The sequence below is a fragment of the Trichoplusia ni genome, chromosome 8 (assembly GCF_003590095.1).
Source record: "Trichoplusia ni isolate ovarian cell line Hi5 chromosome 8, tn1, whole genome shotgun sequence".
Lineage (NCBI taxonomy): Eukaryota > Metazoa > Arthropoda > Insecta > Lepidoptera > Noctuidae > Trichoplusia > Trichoplusia ni.
Window position 1 is genome coordinate 11438768 of NC_039485.1, and position 18098 is coordinate 11456865.

Here is an 18098-nt window from a genome sequence, read left to right on the forward strand (position 1 = left end):
CTTAGATAAAAAGGCACCACAATATTCGCAGGCACAGCATTATATTATGAAAATACGTGAGCTTACAGTTGACGTACGAGTGTTCAACGTTGAATAAACGTTCGCAGTCTCGTTGCCTATCTTTTGTGTCCACGTATTCCTGTATGACAATTGAGACTGACCGCTTATGGAGAACGGGAGGACTTTACACTTTTGAATAGCAACACGCTAAATTCATTTAATTTTAAGTTATTTTTTTTTGTCGTGGTGGCTTTGAGACTCTGTGCATGGGTTTTTAATTTTAAGCATTCGATTCCAACGCAAGACAAGTGCCAATTTGACTTTTTTCAAGTTATATGTAGGTGCTTTCTTTATATACAAAGACACTTTTGGCAAACGGTGCAGGTAAACGAGTGAGGAATTAGAATATGGAAGTATGAAGGCCAAATATTCGTTTGAAATACACAAACACGAATACGCAGTAAGCTAGAGTGGTGATCAAGGCTTAAATCTTCTCTATTCGAGAAGAGGCCTGTGCTTAGTACTTGGCCTTCTATAGGCTGCTTACCTACCTATAGTTATTATATACCTACCTAGTATATTGCCACTTAACTTTTGCATACTAGGCACTGAGCTACACGATATTTATGGTCACGAGGTCATTAACCTTCCTACCATAGTACCCAATCCGATATAAAATCTGAAAGTAAATTAATCACGGAACAGATTATCAGATGATAAAACTTTGTTGAAGTAAGCACGGTCGACGTTAATAAAGGGTTGACAGCAATACCTACATCAAACCGGCTTTGTTCGCGTCGCGACTCGCTGCCCCAAGATTGCCTCAGTAGACATTCCTGAAACATACTCGAATATGTGCGGAGGCTCGGAGGCTTGCTGCACGTTTGTTTACACTATGTACGTGTGGATAAGGAGCAAGCCCTTCCTATTCACTCTCGGCTCGTCTAGACCCCGTGCGTGCACGAAATTAATAATCCCGCCGACAAGCTTCCACGTTACTTACTTATTTACACTCACTTTGCATCTAACTTAATTTCGTCGTACACTTACGAAAACTCCAAAAACCTCGTGAGTAATTTATGACGTTGACTAAGTAAAAAAGGTCGGCCAGAATCTGCTGTTTTTAATATCGTTACATGAATAACAAAGTTATGTCGTTTAGGAGTTTTGTCCTCCCGATGGGCTGTGGGTAAATGTTTATTTTTATTGTTCAAATCTACCCCCGAACATTAACGTAATAGCCGCCACGAGAATTTGAGCTACGGCCTACCGTTGCTTACACCGAAATAGATTCGCGAATTATGATACTGCAAAAGGAAAACTCATTAAAATTACATAATAGCGGACTGCCAAAAGAGAATATATTAATGTTTTCATTAAACGATATAAAAATCACTAATACTTCTATTATATGAACTTAATTAATTTATAGCTTATAAATACCCCTGAATTAAAGTGAAGCTCTACGAACGGTGCAAACGCGCCCTCCGTAGCGGCGTAGCGGATGGCAGCGTAGCCGGAGGGCGGACGCGCGTGCGTCAGTCGGCGAGAGCCGCGCGTCGCCGCTGCACGCCCGGCATGCGCTCCCGTGCCGCGCGGACACTTCATCTAACACCTACACACTACCGCGCGCCCCTGTAAGTACCACATTATACTATAACTAGCAATACTAAATAAACCACCAACTTACAAGCACTTTTTCATTCAAAAGCTGTCATCCGGATGCGGTTATTTCCGCACGTGGATCCATATTTAGCCGGCAGTGCTTTCCCGACGCACAGTAACAAATGAGCGGTTCGTTCGATAGCCCACTGCCCCTGTGAGAGGCTTCCAAGTGAGCCCTCTCTTCAAGGGTTGTTCGGTATTCTGATTAAAACGTTTTGTTTTGAATGTAGATCAAGACTCAAACGTCACTTGATGAGCTTTTGGGGTTAGACTAATTATGATGTTTGTAGTTTGGTGGTTTCGCACGTGTTCATTAGTGTAATGGGTCAAGTGAGATATTTTAACTAAATTGTAGTTCCATGCAACTTTTCCATCTTCATTAGGAACGTGTATCTTTTGGTTAATTTTTGTGAAAAATTCCGGTTTCATTTTCTGTTATAATTTAGATTACTCGTTTCCATAACTGTGATTGGTCGGTAAGCATACATTAAACTTTCTGCAAAGTATCGTTATCAAATTCTCAAATATAAAGTATCGCTAACATAGCGAAACGGCAGCAATACTAAAGAAACGCATGCAGCAAAGTCTAGAACTTCAGACTGTTCATTTAAAGAGCTGGGTCTCGGGTTCGTCAAACAATTGTCGTTCGTCTGGCGCGCCGGCCGCTCGAGCCTTGCAGTCTTTTTAGTTTGTCTACAATTCCGTAAGGCCTTCCTAGACGCAGCTTGAAAGCGGCCCGCAATTAGCCCGAGTCTGGCGGTCTATTGCTTCTTTTTTGAAACGGTTTTGTTACCGAGACGACAGCTACTATGTAGCAAGATACTTACTTACCAAAGATTTACTAGGATTTACTGCTAGATTCGAAACTGTACCTTATAATAAAATTTATTGATAGAAAATTATGATTCTTTGCCGAGTTCTGTTTAAATTTTGAACGTCATTAATTATGTACACGCACACGCACACGCACCAAACTTTTCCGTAACGCAGGGTTTACCAAACATGTTCACGAAACAAACAAGACCAAAAGCACCACATCATGGGAAAACTTTAATTAATTTTAAATACTTCGCTAATTACAAACGTCTGCAACGCATTTCCTCGCTCAGCGTTAACAATACATTTTAATACACATACTTTGTCTAAGTACTCACGACGTTAACATTTAAATGGAAGATAAACGAAGTCCGTGTTTTACATTCACCATCATAATTACAAGATTGATGCTGAGATTAACACAATTATATATCAAGAGGGGAACAAAGTACTCCATTCTTAGAAAACTGAATAATTTGTTAAAGAAAATATTCTTCTCGAGAAAATTAGGTTAAGGAATTACGGAGTAACCTTTGAGACTTGAAGCTTTAATCTGGCGGAGGTAAACAAAATCACGCTCGGTCATAACGGGAGGTCAAAGAACATGGAACTCTATGTCATTAACCTTAGCGTCGTTTTTGGAAAATTGAATTATGATGTGTCTTTTGTTTTCCGTCTATTATGTATTAAAGTTGGGTTATTAGTGTGTGAAGATATTGTCAAGTCAAGCGTGAAGTTGCGGCAGTCGGCGGTAGCAGGAAAATGTTATTAATGTTCAAGATGACACCCGTTCGTCCCTCGTATGCCACATAATGACCTACATACATACATATTTATACAGTTATTTATAGACAGTAATATATCTGATCCATTTTCTTCGGAAAACTTCATACTGCTACTAAGTATCTTATTATTAATGTAGAAACTGGTCTCGAATATTCAATGTCTATGATTTACGATTTCAATAAAAATATTGAAAATCTTAACCAGCTTATGTAGAAAAAAACAGTAAAATTCTTTACAGAAACTGAATTCAGTGGGTTTATTGACGATCTTTCATAAAATAAAACAGAATATTTCACAAAAAGATGGATAAGAAATTATGTTTTTTTAGTACACTTCCTCAATTTCTTTCACGCTCAAAATAACGAATGAAGATCCTTTTTGGAAAATCAGTCTGTTTTAGAAATGTTAATAATACCGCGTATGGCAAAATAAAAAAGTCCATAAAAGACGAATCCTCTTTTCTGCGAATCATTTCATCAACAGCTATATGTATACGTCTCATTCGCAATCATTTTAAACTGGGCCAAACCAGTCTCGTAGGAAATGGAACTTTGATTTGAATGTCAGTTGACGTGCGAAATGATGGAAGCCCGATATTTCTCGTTACGTGTGAATTACACGCCCCGCCTGACTGTGACGATTTTCTGATATTGAAAATACCGACCCTTGTTACATTGTAGTAGTGACATTCCTGAATCATCGATCAGATAGGTACTAGAGAATTTTAATACTTGTCATTTTCTGTCCTTTGTAATAAATTTTTTAAGCCTCGCTTATTCTGACCATATTTTATATTACAAATTTTTGATGGTGTTACATGTTTTCGTAAACGCTGTTATGTGCCGAAAAGAGCAACAAAAATGTATCTATTTCAAGAAAGCATATTTATACTTCTACTTAACCGTATCCAAACCAAAAGCTTTTTAATTGCATAACAGTGTTTTAGGGTAACATTTTTCAGTTATTCGGAAGGATTTACAAAAATAGCTTCGCTCTGCTATTGTTGCGAACCTCCCCTACATTATTGGGGACGCTCTGAATAAATGAATATTTGATTTGCTAATTAAGCTTCGTCAGAACACCACCTTTGTTTTTGTAACACGTCTCTTCTGTCTCTAAAGATAGGACGGCCTTTATTATCTAATTTGTGGGGCCAATTTTAAATATACCTGGTACAATTAGTAAGATTTAAATTGTAATATTCCTTTGTTTTGTTAAATCAGTTCTTTATTCTGAGAAATATACAGCCTACGCAGAAATTGTTTTACAAATTGGTCTCGAACAAATAATTATTTAGGCGAAACTTCTGATAACTTCAAATGTAAATTTCAGTTTGATTTGGAGCTTTATTAGTTATAATAAATCTAAAGCATAATAATATTTGTGTTTATATTACTCACTGTATTTATACCTACCACGAAAGTAACATTTGGAAAACAATATTATACTAAAAAACAAATGAAAAAATCTTATTATTCTTCCGTCCCTCGTGTTGGTGTTGAAAACAAAAGAGCGTAGAGCTGTAAGAAAAGAAAATCTTTTTAAATCTATCTCGTATTGATGCCTAGACGAAGCAAACAAATATTTACGACTTGGAGAAGACGAATCCCAAGCGACGGTAAACACAATACAAAACTATCGGCACAGTCAGACAGTCCAGCAATCCTACTATAATATTATAAACGCGAAACTTTGTATATATTATAAAGAGTGTTCCTCTTTCACGCAAAAACCACTGAACTGATTTAGACGAAACTTGCTACACTGTAGTTTATTACCAGGATTAATACATTGGCTAGTTTTTATCTCGATTTTCTGTTCCCTTATGATCATTTTCGATTTGTAGAGGGCAAAAGCTAGTAAATAAATACATTTTCCTTCTTTTCAAAGCCCTCTTAGCACACGTCATCTGTTTTACTCATATTTCAGTTCCATTGCGATTGTGTTTCGTTTAACAATAGACGTCGAGCCTCCGAACCTTGTTCAATTTCCAATAACTATGGGATATTTTAATGTATCGTTCAACGTTTCCTCTCGCATTGATGGTATTCCAATTTAGTATTGGTCGGATGAACTGCTGTGCCATTCGTTTGTAGATATAATAGATTTACTATAGATCAAAGATTTTATTACCAGTTTCAATTGATTTATTCTTGCTGGCTGATCTAGCAAACGTTGTTTTGTCATTTAACAAAATAGGGGCTGATGGTAGAGGGTTGAATTTTTGTTTAGTTTAGATTGTATTTTTAAATGTGGTATCATAAAAAAAATCTTAATTTATGAAAAATAGGCTTTGTCCGATTCTCAGACCTACCCCATATTACGCATACAAAATTTCATAAGAAGCATCAAGCCATTTCGGAGGTGTTGAACTATGTAAAAACATCGCGACGCAATAATTTTATATATTAGAAGATTGATTGATATGACATTACAGCTATGTCAAATCCAATGAGAATTTATTATGAGACATGAGTTGCTAGTACATTTCATCTTAATTTTTGTGACAGATACGTTACGAATAGAAAAGAAATAGGTCAAGATATATATTTTAGATAAAATATTTTATTCTCTGACATGAAATACGATGCAGTACGTGCTCTTGTTATTTCCGAAAATATGGTTTCTTCATGTCTTCGTAGCCTAAGCGAATCATACATAAATAAATAGCTAGAATAACAAGGGTGGGAAAGATTTGCCCGCGTGCTAAAATGAAACCGTTATGTGTCGAAATAAAGAAAAATACACTGCGGAGTGCCTCAGGGGAGTGTATTTGGCTCGCTACTATTTCTCGTCTATATTAACAATACACTGGGAACCTCCATTCTATTCCTTTATTTGCTGATGACAGCACTGTTGTATTTACAGGGCAATAAGATAAACAGAGAAGAGAAAAAAAGGTTGTTTGCAATCTTAACGTTCTCTAATACCTACTCTGATTTTAAATTTTTCATATGTTGAAATATACAAAATATTTTTTTAGTTATATAGTAATTTATGTTCGGTAAAAGTCAGCGCAGTAAATAACCGGATACGGTCGGGTAAGCCTACCGGATATGACATCGCACAGACATGAAAATGAGCTTCATGAAGCTCGCGCATAAAAGCGAGCGATTCAGCAATCTCATGTAGGAATGATTTTTCAATTATTCAAGCGTACATTATTTGAAGCTTCATAATTTTCATTTTCATATGATTATACATCAATTTTTCCATAAAAACAATGCGGTGAAATTAATAGAATGCAGTCGAAAACAAAATATGAAAGTTTACGACACTTGTTTAAAAACTTTCTACATTTATGTTTAAAAACATTTACAAAATGTACCTAGCATTCAGTAAATTCAGTCTGGGTAACATCAACCGCAATACGATTACAACTTAAAGTGAAAACATCAGTGGACGCAATTTGCAAACTAAAAGGGGTTTCGCGTACTATTTACATGTACGTGCCCGGTGACAGTTTTATTGATAAGGCAATTCCCTTGCCCGCCGCATTCGCATTTGTTTGTTTCAATAGAAAAAGGCAGGATCTGCGGGATCTACGCCAAAGTCGGATACTTTGTCTCGAAACCACAATTTATTAGTTTGCTTTCGATTCATTACCCAGGCGGGGGACTCGTAAAACATTTTAGTGAAAGATTGTACGGTTTATTGGTGCGTTTATTTAACGTGACAAGTGTGCTTGGGAGTAGTTTACTTACAAGTTTTATGGTGAGTCTTAACGCTAGTAATTAAATGTGGTTTCTTCTTTGTTTGTTTATTCGAGCACGATACACATGCTGTGTGTTAGTAGATAAAATAATGGTAAATTGGACTAATTCACTTCACATAAAACCATGAAAATTAGGAAAGTAACACAAATATTGTTTAAAAATCTTAAGTTAAATTTTTAAGCTAAGGATATGATTAAGATCTTATTTGAATAAGCGTATGAAATTCTTCAGGGTCTCAGTAGAAACTTGTTTATTGTAAAACATAACAATTTGAAGAAAAGTCGAAAGGTTTTTCATATATTTCTGGTGACAACTCTAAAGTTCTTTAGATTTTCCTTCACACCTACAAGATGTTACACTACACTATTTATGTAGACAAAGACCAATCAGGTACCTAAGTATAATCATCACTGAATGATTAAAGCACATATCCCAGCGAATATCATTAACCGCCAATCAATATTTCATCTCTAACCCATCTGGCATATACACTTAAGTGGTATAGTTGAATAAACTTTACAAACCACTACCCCGTAATGGATTGCTAATATTAGCTAAATCTCGTAAGTTTACACCCCTCGCTGAACTGGATAAGTCAGTTTCATCCGTATTTTATCCGGCGATTCGTAGTGTCGAAAGCCTGGGATCGTATACCTCTTAAAGTGCGAATATTGCTCTTGTGGGAGAGAGAGGATCGATAACCGTGTATTGCGTTGTCTCTTTTACACGACTGCATCTGTTCTGTTGAGTGATGCTGGTACGGTCTCGGTAGGGTGTCGAACCGGTAGCTAAGTACTAGTGCGTAGATATATTGGTAGCGCTTTCTGAGTAATAGGTTTTTGAATGAAGGATATTGATGATTGATTGCGATTGATGGGAGTGCTGGAGCGATGGGTCAATATTAGAAGGTTTTTCGTCGTCTGAATTTTGTAACTTGGAAACTTTGTTGAACCATGTAAATATAATTCTAATCTACTCTTCTTCATTATGTATATTATATGTTTCGTTACTAGTTTCTTTGGTAGAACCCACAGAATTCCGAAGCTACTGCTGATAATCGATTTTTCCAGAAATTCTATATAATACAGGCAACCAATAAGAATGGGAAGCAGGAAAAATTTTGTTAGTTCCTTTTCATAGTGGTCGGTTGAGTATGACTTATTTATTTGACATACTTTTTATGTTTCACATCCTTATTATTGACAGGACTTGGTAAAGTTAGGTATTATTATAAGATCTCTACTCTTTTATATTCACTTGCTGCATAAACTTAGACAACCAAATAGGTAGATTAGACATTTCCTTGTAGATCAAAGACAACCTTAAAGTTTTCATAATTAATAACGCCAAGACTGTTCGGTCTTTGTTGAATAGTTGGCCTATTTGTTGAACTTGAACCCCACCCTTCTAAAAAGGGATATTAAGCATTCATTTCAGAATTACTCGACCGAACTAGGTAAATTAATTTAAGTTTCGATCTCGAAGACAAATTCGGTTTGTGAGCATGTTATATTGTTTGCTTAGCTAAGTCGTCAGTACTCGTTGGAGCACTACGGTGCCTTGAAGGCTGAATTGAATATAAATTACAAATAGCATTATGTCTCTCGCTACGTATTCTTTGCTATATTTTTTTGGGGTATAACTAACCGTCCCTGGTCCTGCAACAAGTTCCTAGAAAATCTATTTTCCGAAATTGATATTCAAATCCGAACTATATAGGATTACGATGAATCCCTTGTTTATGCGAGGCGCCATACGCACTTCGTTGATTTTTTATAAGATGTTGGCACTATTGGTAAAATGAAGAGGGTGCTGACTGCGCCCTTTTACGAGCACCGCTAGACTTTCTCGAAATATGACACGGCGAGGGCTCGCCGCTCGCAGGAGACACTATTGTCATTGTGGTCCCCGTTAACGGCCTTTTCTCTGAAATGAAATGACGACGACGCGATAAAACATTTTATGTCACTACTTTTGTTTACTTCAAAGCGTAGGTTTTGATGACAGGAAAATGTAGAGCAACCGTTGTTGGGGTGACAATTGTTTCGACGTCACCACAACTCGAGCGTTTGATGTTTTTTTCGTAAAACCTTTGTTTGAGTGTCGAACGAAAATGTTTTCCTCGATTCAACCTATGAATAACAAGTTCTGAAGTGTATGTTCACCTCGCGCTTAGCTTACCTTTTGGCGAACGACGTGAGATTTTCGCTTGAATATTCGGTTATGGAACGATAAAGGAGCATGTGCCGTGACTGTGGAATATTGTAGATATACTAGGGGTAATATTTTTAAAATAATGTAATTTTATTGCATATTGTAAGTGCGCATGCAAAGTACTTATAGACATGGTGTTACACAGGTGCCGTCGTCGGCATGCTGGGCGCGCGGCTCAAGTCATGGATGGAGGCGCAGCTGGGGCGGGCGAAAAAACGTAAGCAGAAGCAGGTGCGGGTGTCGGCGCCGGCCGCCAGCACGGGCCCGCTGCCCGCGCCGCACCTGTCCTCCCCGGAGAGCGCCTACAGCACGGGCTACTCCACGGATGGCACGTCCCCGGGCACCGCGCCCGCTCCGCTCGCCGCTCCGCTCGTGGCTCCCCCGCCGCCTCCCGCGCCACCCACCACGCACCTTTACCACGAACCAGCCAAGGTATGTTTACGTTTACCTTCAAAGTACTTTTTGATAGCGATTACGGCTCCGCGCATCACAGAAATGAGAGTTTGAAGAGAAGGGCAAACATTAAGGATGTACCCTTGTAATCTCCTTGTTAGACTCCTTCTCGGAATAATGAGTCTCTTGAGAATGAAAGCTTTGATTTGGAATTAAAATGAATGTCGGTATTCAGCTTCAAAATGTTTTTATTCAAATCTGTAAGTAATACTCCCGCCATTATTGAAAATTTGACTTTCAACAAAAATAAGATAAGTTTAAATATGTAATTCATCTGCTTTTTATATTATTTAAGGATTCGATCATCGTTACCTACTGTACTAGCGACTATAATACAGGAAAATAAAACAAATGGAATCAGGTTCGGCACTGAACTAAACATAAACTTTTTTACTGTTGTCAATATTCGGGAGGGGTAGAAGTGCCTCAGTAAACTTTTGACTAACTTCCATTAACTTATACAGATAGCTAATTGGGTTATTGGGTAAAATGTTGATGTAAAACGCGCAAAATTCTACACTCATTAAGTTATCCCTTTTTGTTCATAGGATATCTTGAGGATGATTAACTGTTACATGAAGGAACGGTTCACTCATGCGTTTTTATTTTATTTCGGATCCAACGGGATTCCTTAATCTGCAGAGTTCGAGTCGCGATCTCGCCGCCCCGAAGGACATTGGTTGCATCATTAAAAACTAAGTTTTTCCTTCTTTTTAATAAGTAACCCCATTAGACAAAACATAAAAGGTGTATACGAATTGCATAATTTGGTGTCCAATTCTGAATTAATTTCCACCACATTGTGATCGAAATGACTGATTTCAACACCTAGTATGTACCCGCGCACTAATTAGTATTGAGTCTACCTAACAGTATAACACGGCTTTACACTTTAACCCTGCAACCCCAGCTTAATTATCTTTAATTACGAGTTAATGATTGCCGTATTAAAATTCACGAATCTCGGCTTTTAATTAGGTACCTCATTAATCTATACCATCTACCTGAAACGAAATTAACGTATAATTATCTGATTCAGGCTTACGTCAAACATACAGTGATCGACCATCGACCCATGTTCGTACGAGCTCCCGGTTTATTAATTAACTAGACCGTACTAATTGAAGGGTGGACCTTCACTAGGCTATATAAAGTCTGCCGGTGCTCATCAGTTTCAATTATAGCGAAACTCGTTCGGGTTTTATGTTTATGTTCACGTTTGCATGTTGGTAATAAAAAACAGAACAACTTGGCCGTAAATCCGGCGGCACATGTGGCCTGTTCGCTTAGATATTCTACTGAAGTTGTATGAATCCTTTACGTAATAACGATTAAAGAAAACTTCAGTGTCATAACATTCTGTAATAAACGTGCTAATGAAAAATAATGTTAGGATAAAGAACCTTGAAGCGTAACGATAAAACTTCGAACGCCTACCAAATGTAGAGTTTCCAAATTCCTAACTAGATGGCGTTGGCGTCGAATTGAATCGCGCTATCGTTTTGTTACACGGGCTCGAGGTAGTGAGCTCTTCGCGGCATGTGTCCCAACTTTCCTTGTCTTGGGGAGCATAGTGCGCAGTGATCGTAAAGTGAGAGCACTTATGCTGACACCCACAAGTTAATCTTGTATACCCGCGCCCGACTGCCGCAAGGGAGTTCGAGCGCAATTTTTGACAAGCCTCCTTACTTAACAGGGGGCTAAGAACTAATTAAACTCTAATGTAAGAACAAAGTTAAGTTTGCTAATAAGATGAGAGGACCATATTTCAGCGACAAAGTTTATGAAGATATCTAATATGAGGCTGTAGAGGGAGGCGAAGACGAAGTAGCTATGCTAGCTAATAAATTATGGATTTGAATAAAAACTTTTTTTTAATCTGTTGTCTTTATTTAAGGCCTGATAAAGTACTTAGATACACTGTAGAGCAGGTCTATAAATTAGTACTAAAATCTAAATAAGTTATGTAGATTGATATCGATGCAATAATGATTAAAAGGTCGTGAATTAATGAAAATTAATGAATGGCGAATTTATGTATTGGTCATAAAATTAATTATGTACTTCAATATTGACATTCATTATTTTAAAATGCACATATTCATGAGGTATCTTGATTAGTTTTTGTTAATTTATTTTGCATTTAAGTTAATTACCATGTTAGTTTTGACGGCTACCGAAAATTTAATGACCATATCCTTCTTTAGATGCCGGTAAATTGGAGGCCGACAATGATGATTGTAATTCGGAAATCCGTGTTAATTCAAAACTTTTTGGTGACTCTATTATATGTAGTACGTATATCGATATCAAAGTATTTCTTTCAGCGTCGTTCGAACGTGGTGAACCGCCGTTGTATCCCGGACCCTGCTCCCATCCCAGCGGTAGTCTGCGCCACGCCGTCTCCTCGGCCGCGGTGTCGCATCAGGACCAACCCCTGGCTGGGAGCCACCTCACCCAATAGAAGGAGACCACAGCATATAGTGCACCAGCACTCGCTGCAGTGCCCCCCCACACAGCCACAGCTGCACCACGCTCCATACTCTCTTGATTCACATTCTGTCAAGTATGGCTCAAGGTAATAACATTAACTTACTTAACCTAACATTACGGTTCTATGTTCGTCGTTTTCGTTGGTCTCGTTGCCTCATCAGGATCGATCGACTTGGAGCGGCCTGAGAGAGGTAGCCCAAGCTTATGTTGCTCCGGCACTTGCTATAGTGTTCGCCTATACTGTCACAGCTACACCGTGTTTCTTACTTGCTCGTGTCGTCAGGGTGCTGGCATATAGTATCCAAAAGTAACCATGGAACCACCGTTTCTTCTTCTTCTTACTCTACTTTCTTCGATTCCCTGCTGCATACAGACTGAGGCAGCCTATTATTTTTTTTAAATGTTTAACTCTGAAGTTCTGCTCAAATAATCAAAAACCGCTTACGAAAGAAAATTAGATTCATATGAAAATTGTCGCTATAATTTGATATCAATTCTACGAATGTGAGCGAGTTACCAACTTCAAGTTAATATAAGATTACAGAGAGATTATCAACGCGAGCCTTAAGTAGGTCAGTGGGACTTTGCTATATGTTCAAAGTTGAATGATAATTCAATTACATCGTAATTTCTTCGTTATTTGCATGGTAAACGCGTATAGTGAAATAATTATTACGTGAGGTTTGGAATACTGATTAATTGTTTCAAGTAACGGTTGGATTTAGTTACGAGTGCGCGTGATTGTAGTCCTGAGATAATAAGGGATTTGGATTGATTGCATTTGTTATTCATGTAACATGGTTTGTTACTTTACGTATAGAATAAATTAAGGTGAAACCAAAGAATCTATTGCAGTTAAAAATGAAATCATTAGAGTAACTAACGTTAAAAACTAAGAGCCTATGCTTCGATCAAATCGATAAAATTTTACACAGAAGATGAGACAAAAGTGTAGTAAGCAGCACTTCCTTACCTTACCATCACTGCACCTTTACTTTTCATTTCTTGTCTAATTTTCCATTCATCATTTCCAGGTCACCACATCTCTCGCCACACTTATCTCCAGAGCCCCACAGATCACCTTACTACCGCGGCGGGGCCTCCAGTGACGAGGAGTGCAGGAACATGAGGACCAGAGGCCGGGAGACCGCGATACTCTCTGACGCTGATATCGACTCTGATGGGGATACTGGTTTAGACGGCGGTGATGAAGATGATGATGATACTGCGTCACCGGGCAGACGCAGGGCTAGGAGGAGGAGGCCACCGCGGAGACCTCCACGGTCTGCTGGTAAGGAGAAATATTTGGTGATGTTTATTTGCATTCATATTTAATAGTGCAGGGGCAATATCATGGGCTGTCCGTGCCTGTTACAGAAGATGAGTAAGTTATTTTTGCCTTCTAAACTGATGATTGGATTCGGGGACCAAATAGTTTCTTTAAAAAACTCTAATTAAGTAAAGAGTTTTACTTAAAGATCTTTTCATCTACAGTCAGATGTGATTTCTAAATTCCTTTTTCCTTATTGCAGGAGCAACACCACCGAGAATGCGTCGCCGCAACCACGCACCTTCCGCCCCTCCCGTGCGCGAGAGGGATCCCCTACTGGAAGCGGACAGGGAAGCCGAGAGGAAGTACAGGGAGCTCATCAGGGAGGCGGAGAAACTGCTCGTGACTGTCTCACGGGCACCGCTAGAACCTCCTCATAACCCCAGAGTGAGGGAACTTAGGGCTACGGAGGTAAGTTGCTAAACAGTTGGATGTATTAGTCAATGGATTAACTTTTTTTTAGTTTTTTTTTACAATTTTATTCCGCATGTACGTACTTGGCCACATGTCGTGACTTCTTTAGTGAGCCTGGAAGTTTATTTTTCTCTATTTCCAAACTTAAAATCTTTGACCCTGTAAATGTAGTCGCCCAGTTTATTAACACAATTAGCAGATGTACTGTCGATAGTTCGTTCCTAGTTAATATTTAGAACAGTTTACGTCTTTCTACCCTTGTATGCGGTTAGTGTGTGCAAGGTGATATCCTAGACCTAGCATGTTAACAAGAGATGCGTTTCAAACAAAGAAAATCGAAGGAAAATAGCTGATCTTCACTATCTTTAAATGTTGAATTGTGAAAATCTAAAGCTTGAGCTCATGTTAAGGGAAGAGTTGCAAACAAAACAAAAACGGGTATTTAGCAAAATGAAAAATTAGCTGCCTCTGTTAAAACCGATGCATTTAACACAGGCTTAATGAAAGAGTGAAGATTTTTTACCACCACCCGTTGCAAACAGCAAAAAAAGTATCTAAATATAGAGTAGACGAAACGCATCTCCCAATGTGTATCCGTGCGGCAGGTGGAAGCCCCCCGGCGCAGCCCGGAGCGCACTCACCTCACCAACTTCATGCGCGCCAACTCCCCCGAGCCGCCACGCCGCGCGCCGCCGCCCCCGCGCCGCTCCCCGCTGGCCGCGCCGCCACCGCCGCGCGCGCTCAGCGCCGACAGGCCGCACTCCGAGCCGCCCAAGAGGAAGGCCTACGCCAGGGATGAGGTAACTTCATACCACTGTCCACTGATCACTGTTGTAATACGCTGGACTGGAAGTCGGTTACATTTCCTCGCCTCTTGACTTAGCCAGTGCAAAATGGGCGAAAAGTGTGACAGGACTCCCTGTTTGGCCTTAAAACAAAAATTCCGAATGCTGATAAATTGAAATGTGTATTGAAAAATTCTTGGCGAAACCATATTTTGTAAGGAACAACCAGTCCCGTGAATTATAAATGTATACAAAAGTCAGTGGGTAAGATCTTTGCATGAATATTATTTTCAAAATTATTAATGTCTCCTACTGTATTGTCTACTCAATAGCCTTTATACTTGTAGATGGTGTACGATGAAACTTATTTTAGCTCTTCTTAGCTGTAACCAAATTTTAATATTTTAGCAGTATTTTCAGTTTCGGATTTGGACTTAGCCGTAGACAAACCGTGTATAATCAAAAACCTATTGCAATTCTTGCTCTTCTAACTTTAGAAATACTTTTGTCCTCAGGTCTTACAGACTTTGGAAGGGCTTCGCAAGAGTCTGCAGCAGCAGTCAGCCCTTCTGGCCGTACAGCGGACGCGATTGGACTCCCTATAGCCGCCATCCTGTCCCCTTCCCGTCCCGCATTTAGGTATTACACTTCTTTAGATATCAAGTAGTTATGCCGTTCACGTTAACATATGCCAAAGATTTTGTACCTAAAGAATACCTTAATGGGCTACGTAGTTATAGATATCTCCAATAGGTTTTGTTCCAAATCTCCTTCAGTCATTCGTGTTGTTACTATCGTCCGATACGATAGACTTTTAAGTTTGCAACAATGTCATGTGACACGCGTAAGTCGTGATCTCCATATGAGCAAACTTTTTTGGTAAGGTCATATTACCCGTTCCCATGCTGATCTCATCCTAAAAACTTTCTGATGTCATCGAGACATCCCACGTTCCTCTTGGCATTTATTTGGGCGAAGATGCGCTTAATACTGAAACGTCATGTATGTGTCATGATTGGAAATAATTTTATGTTGTGTCTACGAAATTAAACTAGGTTATAAATCGGAATGAATCATCGATTCTCGAATCGATTTGATGATGATGTTTGATTTAAAGTCCTAGACTGTATGGTAGATATATTAACTATGAATTGCCGTGCGATAACGGTTATAATTTTGAATAACAATTGCTTATTATATTTAGAACAAATTAAGACAAAAATGTTCCTGTTCGTTATACTCCCTAAGGATTATTTTAAATGTCAATTATTTATTTATTCTTTAGTACACAATGGTATTCGATGATCCGTTCGTTCAGTTTTCTTTTCGTTGAGAACTAATATCAATCTTATGGCATATTGTTATGTAAATATCTCTATCAGACTGTGAGAAATTTCATATGATAACAATATCATCAGATCGATATTCTCTCACGGGGTCAGCAGTAAAAGTGAGACTGCATATTCAAACGTGAACAATGTGCGTTTAAGGCATATTCTCCTCTTGAAAAAAATTGGGCATAGTTCTCAACGCAGTTTAGTTGTCTACGCAGGAGGAATAAATAACAGATGATCAATGGTGGTGGCGAAGTGAATTCCATTCTTAATACCCACATCATCATTATTTGACATTTGAAATGATCGTAACTCCTTTCCAATGCTCTGGATTCCCCAGCCATTGTGTACTAAAGTCATTATTAGTTAGAACGTGAACGGCAAGTAGTTCTTCCAATTACTCCTTTTCTCTAGTCCCTCCATAAGTTCTAGTCAGTTTCACAGTTAGTTAGAGTAGTGTTGTTATCGTTCCGTGTAGGCGAGGCCACTTTCATTATCTTCCATAATACTTGTAGCGTCATTTTATTAGTAGTCATTAGATTAGATGATAATCGACGTCGGTTTGTAGCTTTACTGATATTTTTTTGCAAATTACCAAAACTGTAGTGTATTTATTTATTCATAAAACTAGGATTCATGTTTATGTGTCTATCTACGAAGAGCATAAATTGTGTGCGATGATAGCACATTTAAACATTGTTGATCAATACAATGCAAGGACCAAAGAAACTATTATTTTTAAGGAACACATTTTTGTACATTCAAGAATAGATTTCTGGGAATATTTCGATGTTTGTCTAATAAATATCTATATCAATGTTCAGACAATAATGTGTATATCAAAGCAATACTACCAATTAGTGCCATATTACTTCAGTATTGCTACAACGACGGCCGCACATACAGGATAGATGTTCTCGGGTAGCGACACAGAGTGAACAACAAATGGAGCACTCCATAGCAATATGTATGAAGTAGGGGGTTTTTGAAGAGGGGATATGGTTCCGAACTTTGCTTCATGCAGTTTTGATACCGAAGCGTGGTCTATTAATGTGTAGAAAACATAATGGACAAATTGTGTTGCGTGGACCGCAGTTCGGAGTCTTATTCCTAGTGTGCATGTGTTCCATTGGTTATTTGCTCTGTGGGTAGCGTATGTATCGAGTAGCGCCGTAGTTTTAGACTAGAGCGGTCTCACTAGGGTAAGGGCGTGAGGGCGACCAGTGGCCACGGCGTACTAAGACTGCGTTATATTATCTTATAATTAAACTTATACAATGTTTACTCGTTATACTGTATTCGCTCGGTTGCTCATTGTGATTTTCACTTGTTCACATCGTCGTTTTCGATGATAGCAACCCTTTTTAGTTTTTGGTAATGCTCATACCTGACATATCTTAATTAACGTAATTGAATATCATTTAATTTGACGATTTGGGAAATATTTATAAGTGTCTTAATAGTTAAACACTATCTTATTAGATATCTACACTCCTTTTGTATAAGCACTTAAAAACATACAAAAATTTACTTCTATATCACCCTGTTATGTGTTCATGATGAATTAGAGTAAATAAGTACTTAATTACGAATTACGTCTGTAACAATTCTCGATCATTTCTTTTAAGACTTAAAGCTTAGATAAATGAAAAATCATGACATTGCCTTAAGTTTAAACCAATAAGTATTAGTATAATTAATAGCTGCAATAAGCAACCGAGCGACAAGGGAGTCCGTGGTGACTTCCATATTTTTGTTAGTGCAATTTTGGGGGGAAGATCAAAACGTGCGTAATCATCTCCCCAGCTAAATGTAAATATTAATCCACTTTACTTGTTTATTGTAAGTATAAATAAGATTTATACGTTTAGTTGAATTTTCATTAAAATAATATTCCAATATTGTTGTTTAATTTTGTATTATTTCCAACCTCAATCTTTACTCTCGCCGTCAAAAGTCACCGTGAAAGTTAGCGGCTTCATGCATTGCACTTTTTCTACTAGAGTTCACATAATCCAGGGCCAGGGCCGGGTTTAGGGGCCTCGAGACTTTGGGTGGCAACAAATGAGTGAAGGCCCCCGCAAATTATTTT

The 18098-nt window shown here is 38.3% G+C and overlaps 1 protein-coding gene and 1 non-coding gene across 2 annotated transcripts; both read left to right on the plus strand.

The window, feature by feature from the left end:
* Positions 1 to 17851, plus strand: LOC113496688 (serine/arginine repetitive matrix protein 1-like). Its single transcript, XM_026875990.1, has 7 exons — positions 1 to 1637; positions 9343 to 9629; positions 11978 to 12228; positions 13178 to 13434; positions 13676 to 13884; positions 14493 to 14687; positions 15188 to 17851. The coding sequence occupies exons 2-7, from the start codon at positions 9357 to 9359 to the stop codon at positions 15275 to 15277; spliced, it is 1275 nt and encodes a 424-aa protein (XP_026731791.1). The 5' UTR covers positions 1 to 1637; positions 9343 to 9356; the 3' UTR covers positions 15278 to 17851.
* On the plus strand, positions 11200 to 11330 carry LOC113497049. Its single transcript, XR_003400868.1, has one exon. It is a non-coding gene; the product is annotated as a U4atac minor spliceosomal RNA (small nuclear RNA).
* Positions 17852 to 18098: the final 247 nt, after the last annotated feature.

Bases quoted from the DNA above. Each gene is read 5' to 3' on its own strand.
- LOC113496688 (XM_026875990.1), top strand. From the start codon at position 9,357: ATGCTGGGCGCGCGGCTCAAGTCATGGATGGAGGCGCAGCTGGGGCGG. The intron at 12,229-13,177 runs GTAATAACATTA...CATCATTTCCAG, and splicing joins TCTGTCAAGTATGGCTCAAG to GTCACCACATCTCTCGCCAC. The intron at 13,885-14,492 runs GTAAGTTGCTAA...TCCGTGCGGCAG, and splicing joins GGGAACTTAGGGCTACGGAG to GTGGAAGCCCCCCGGCGCAG.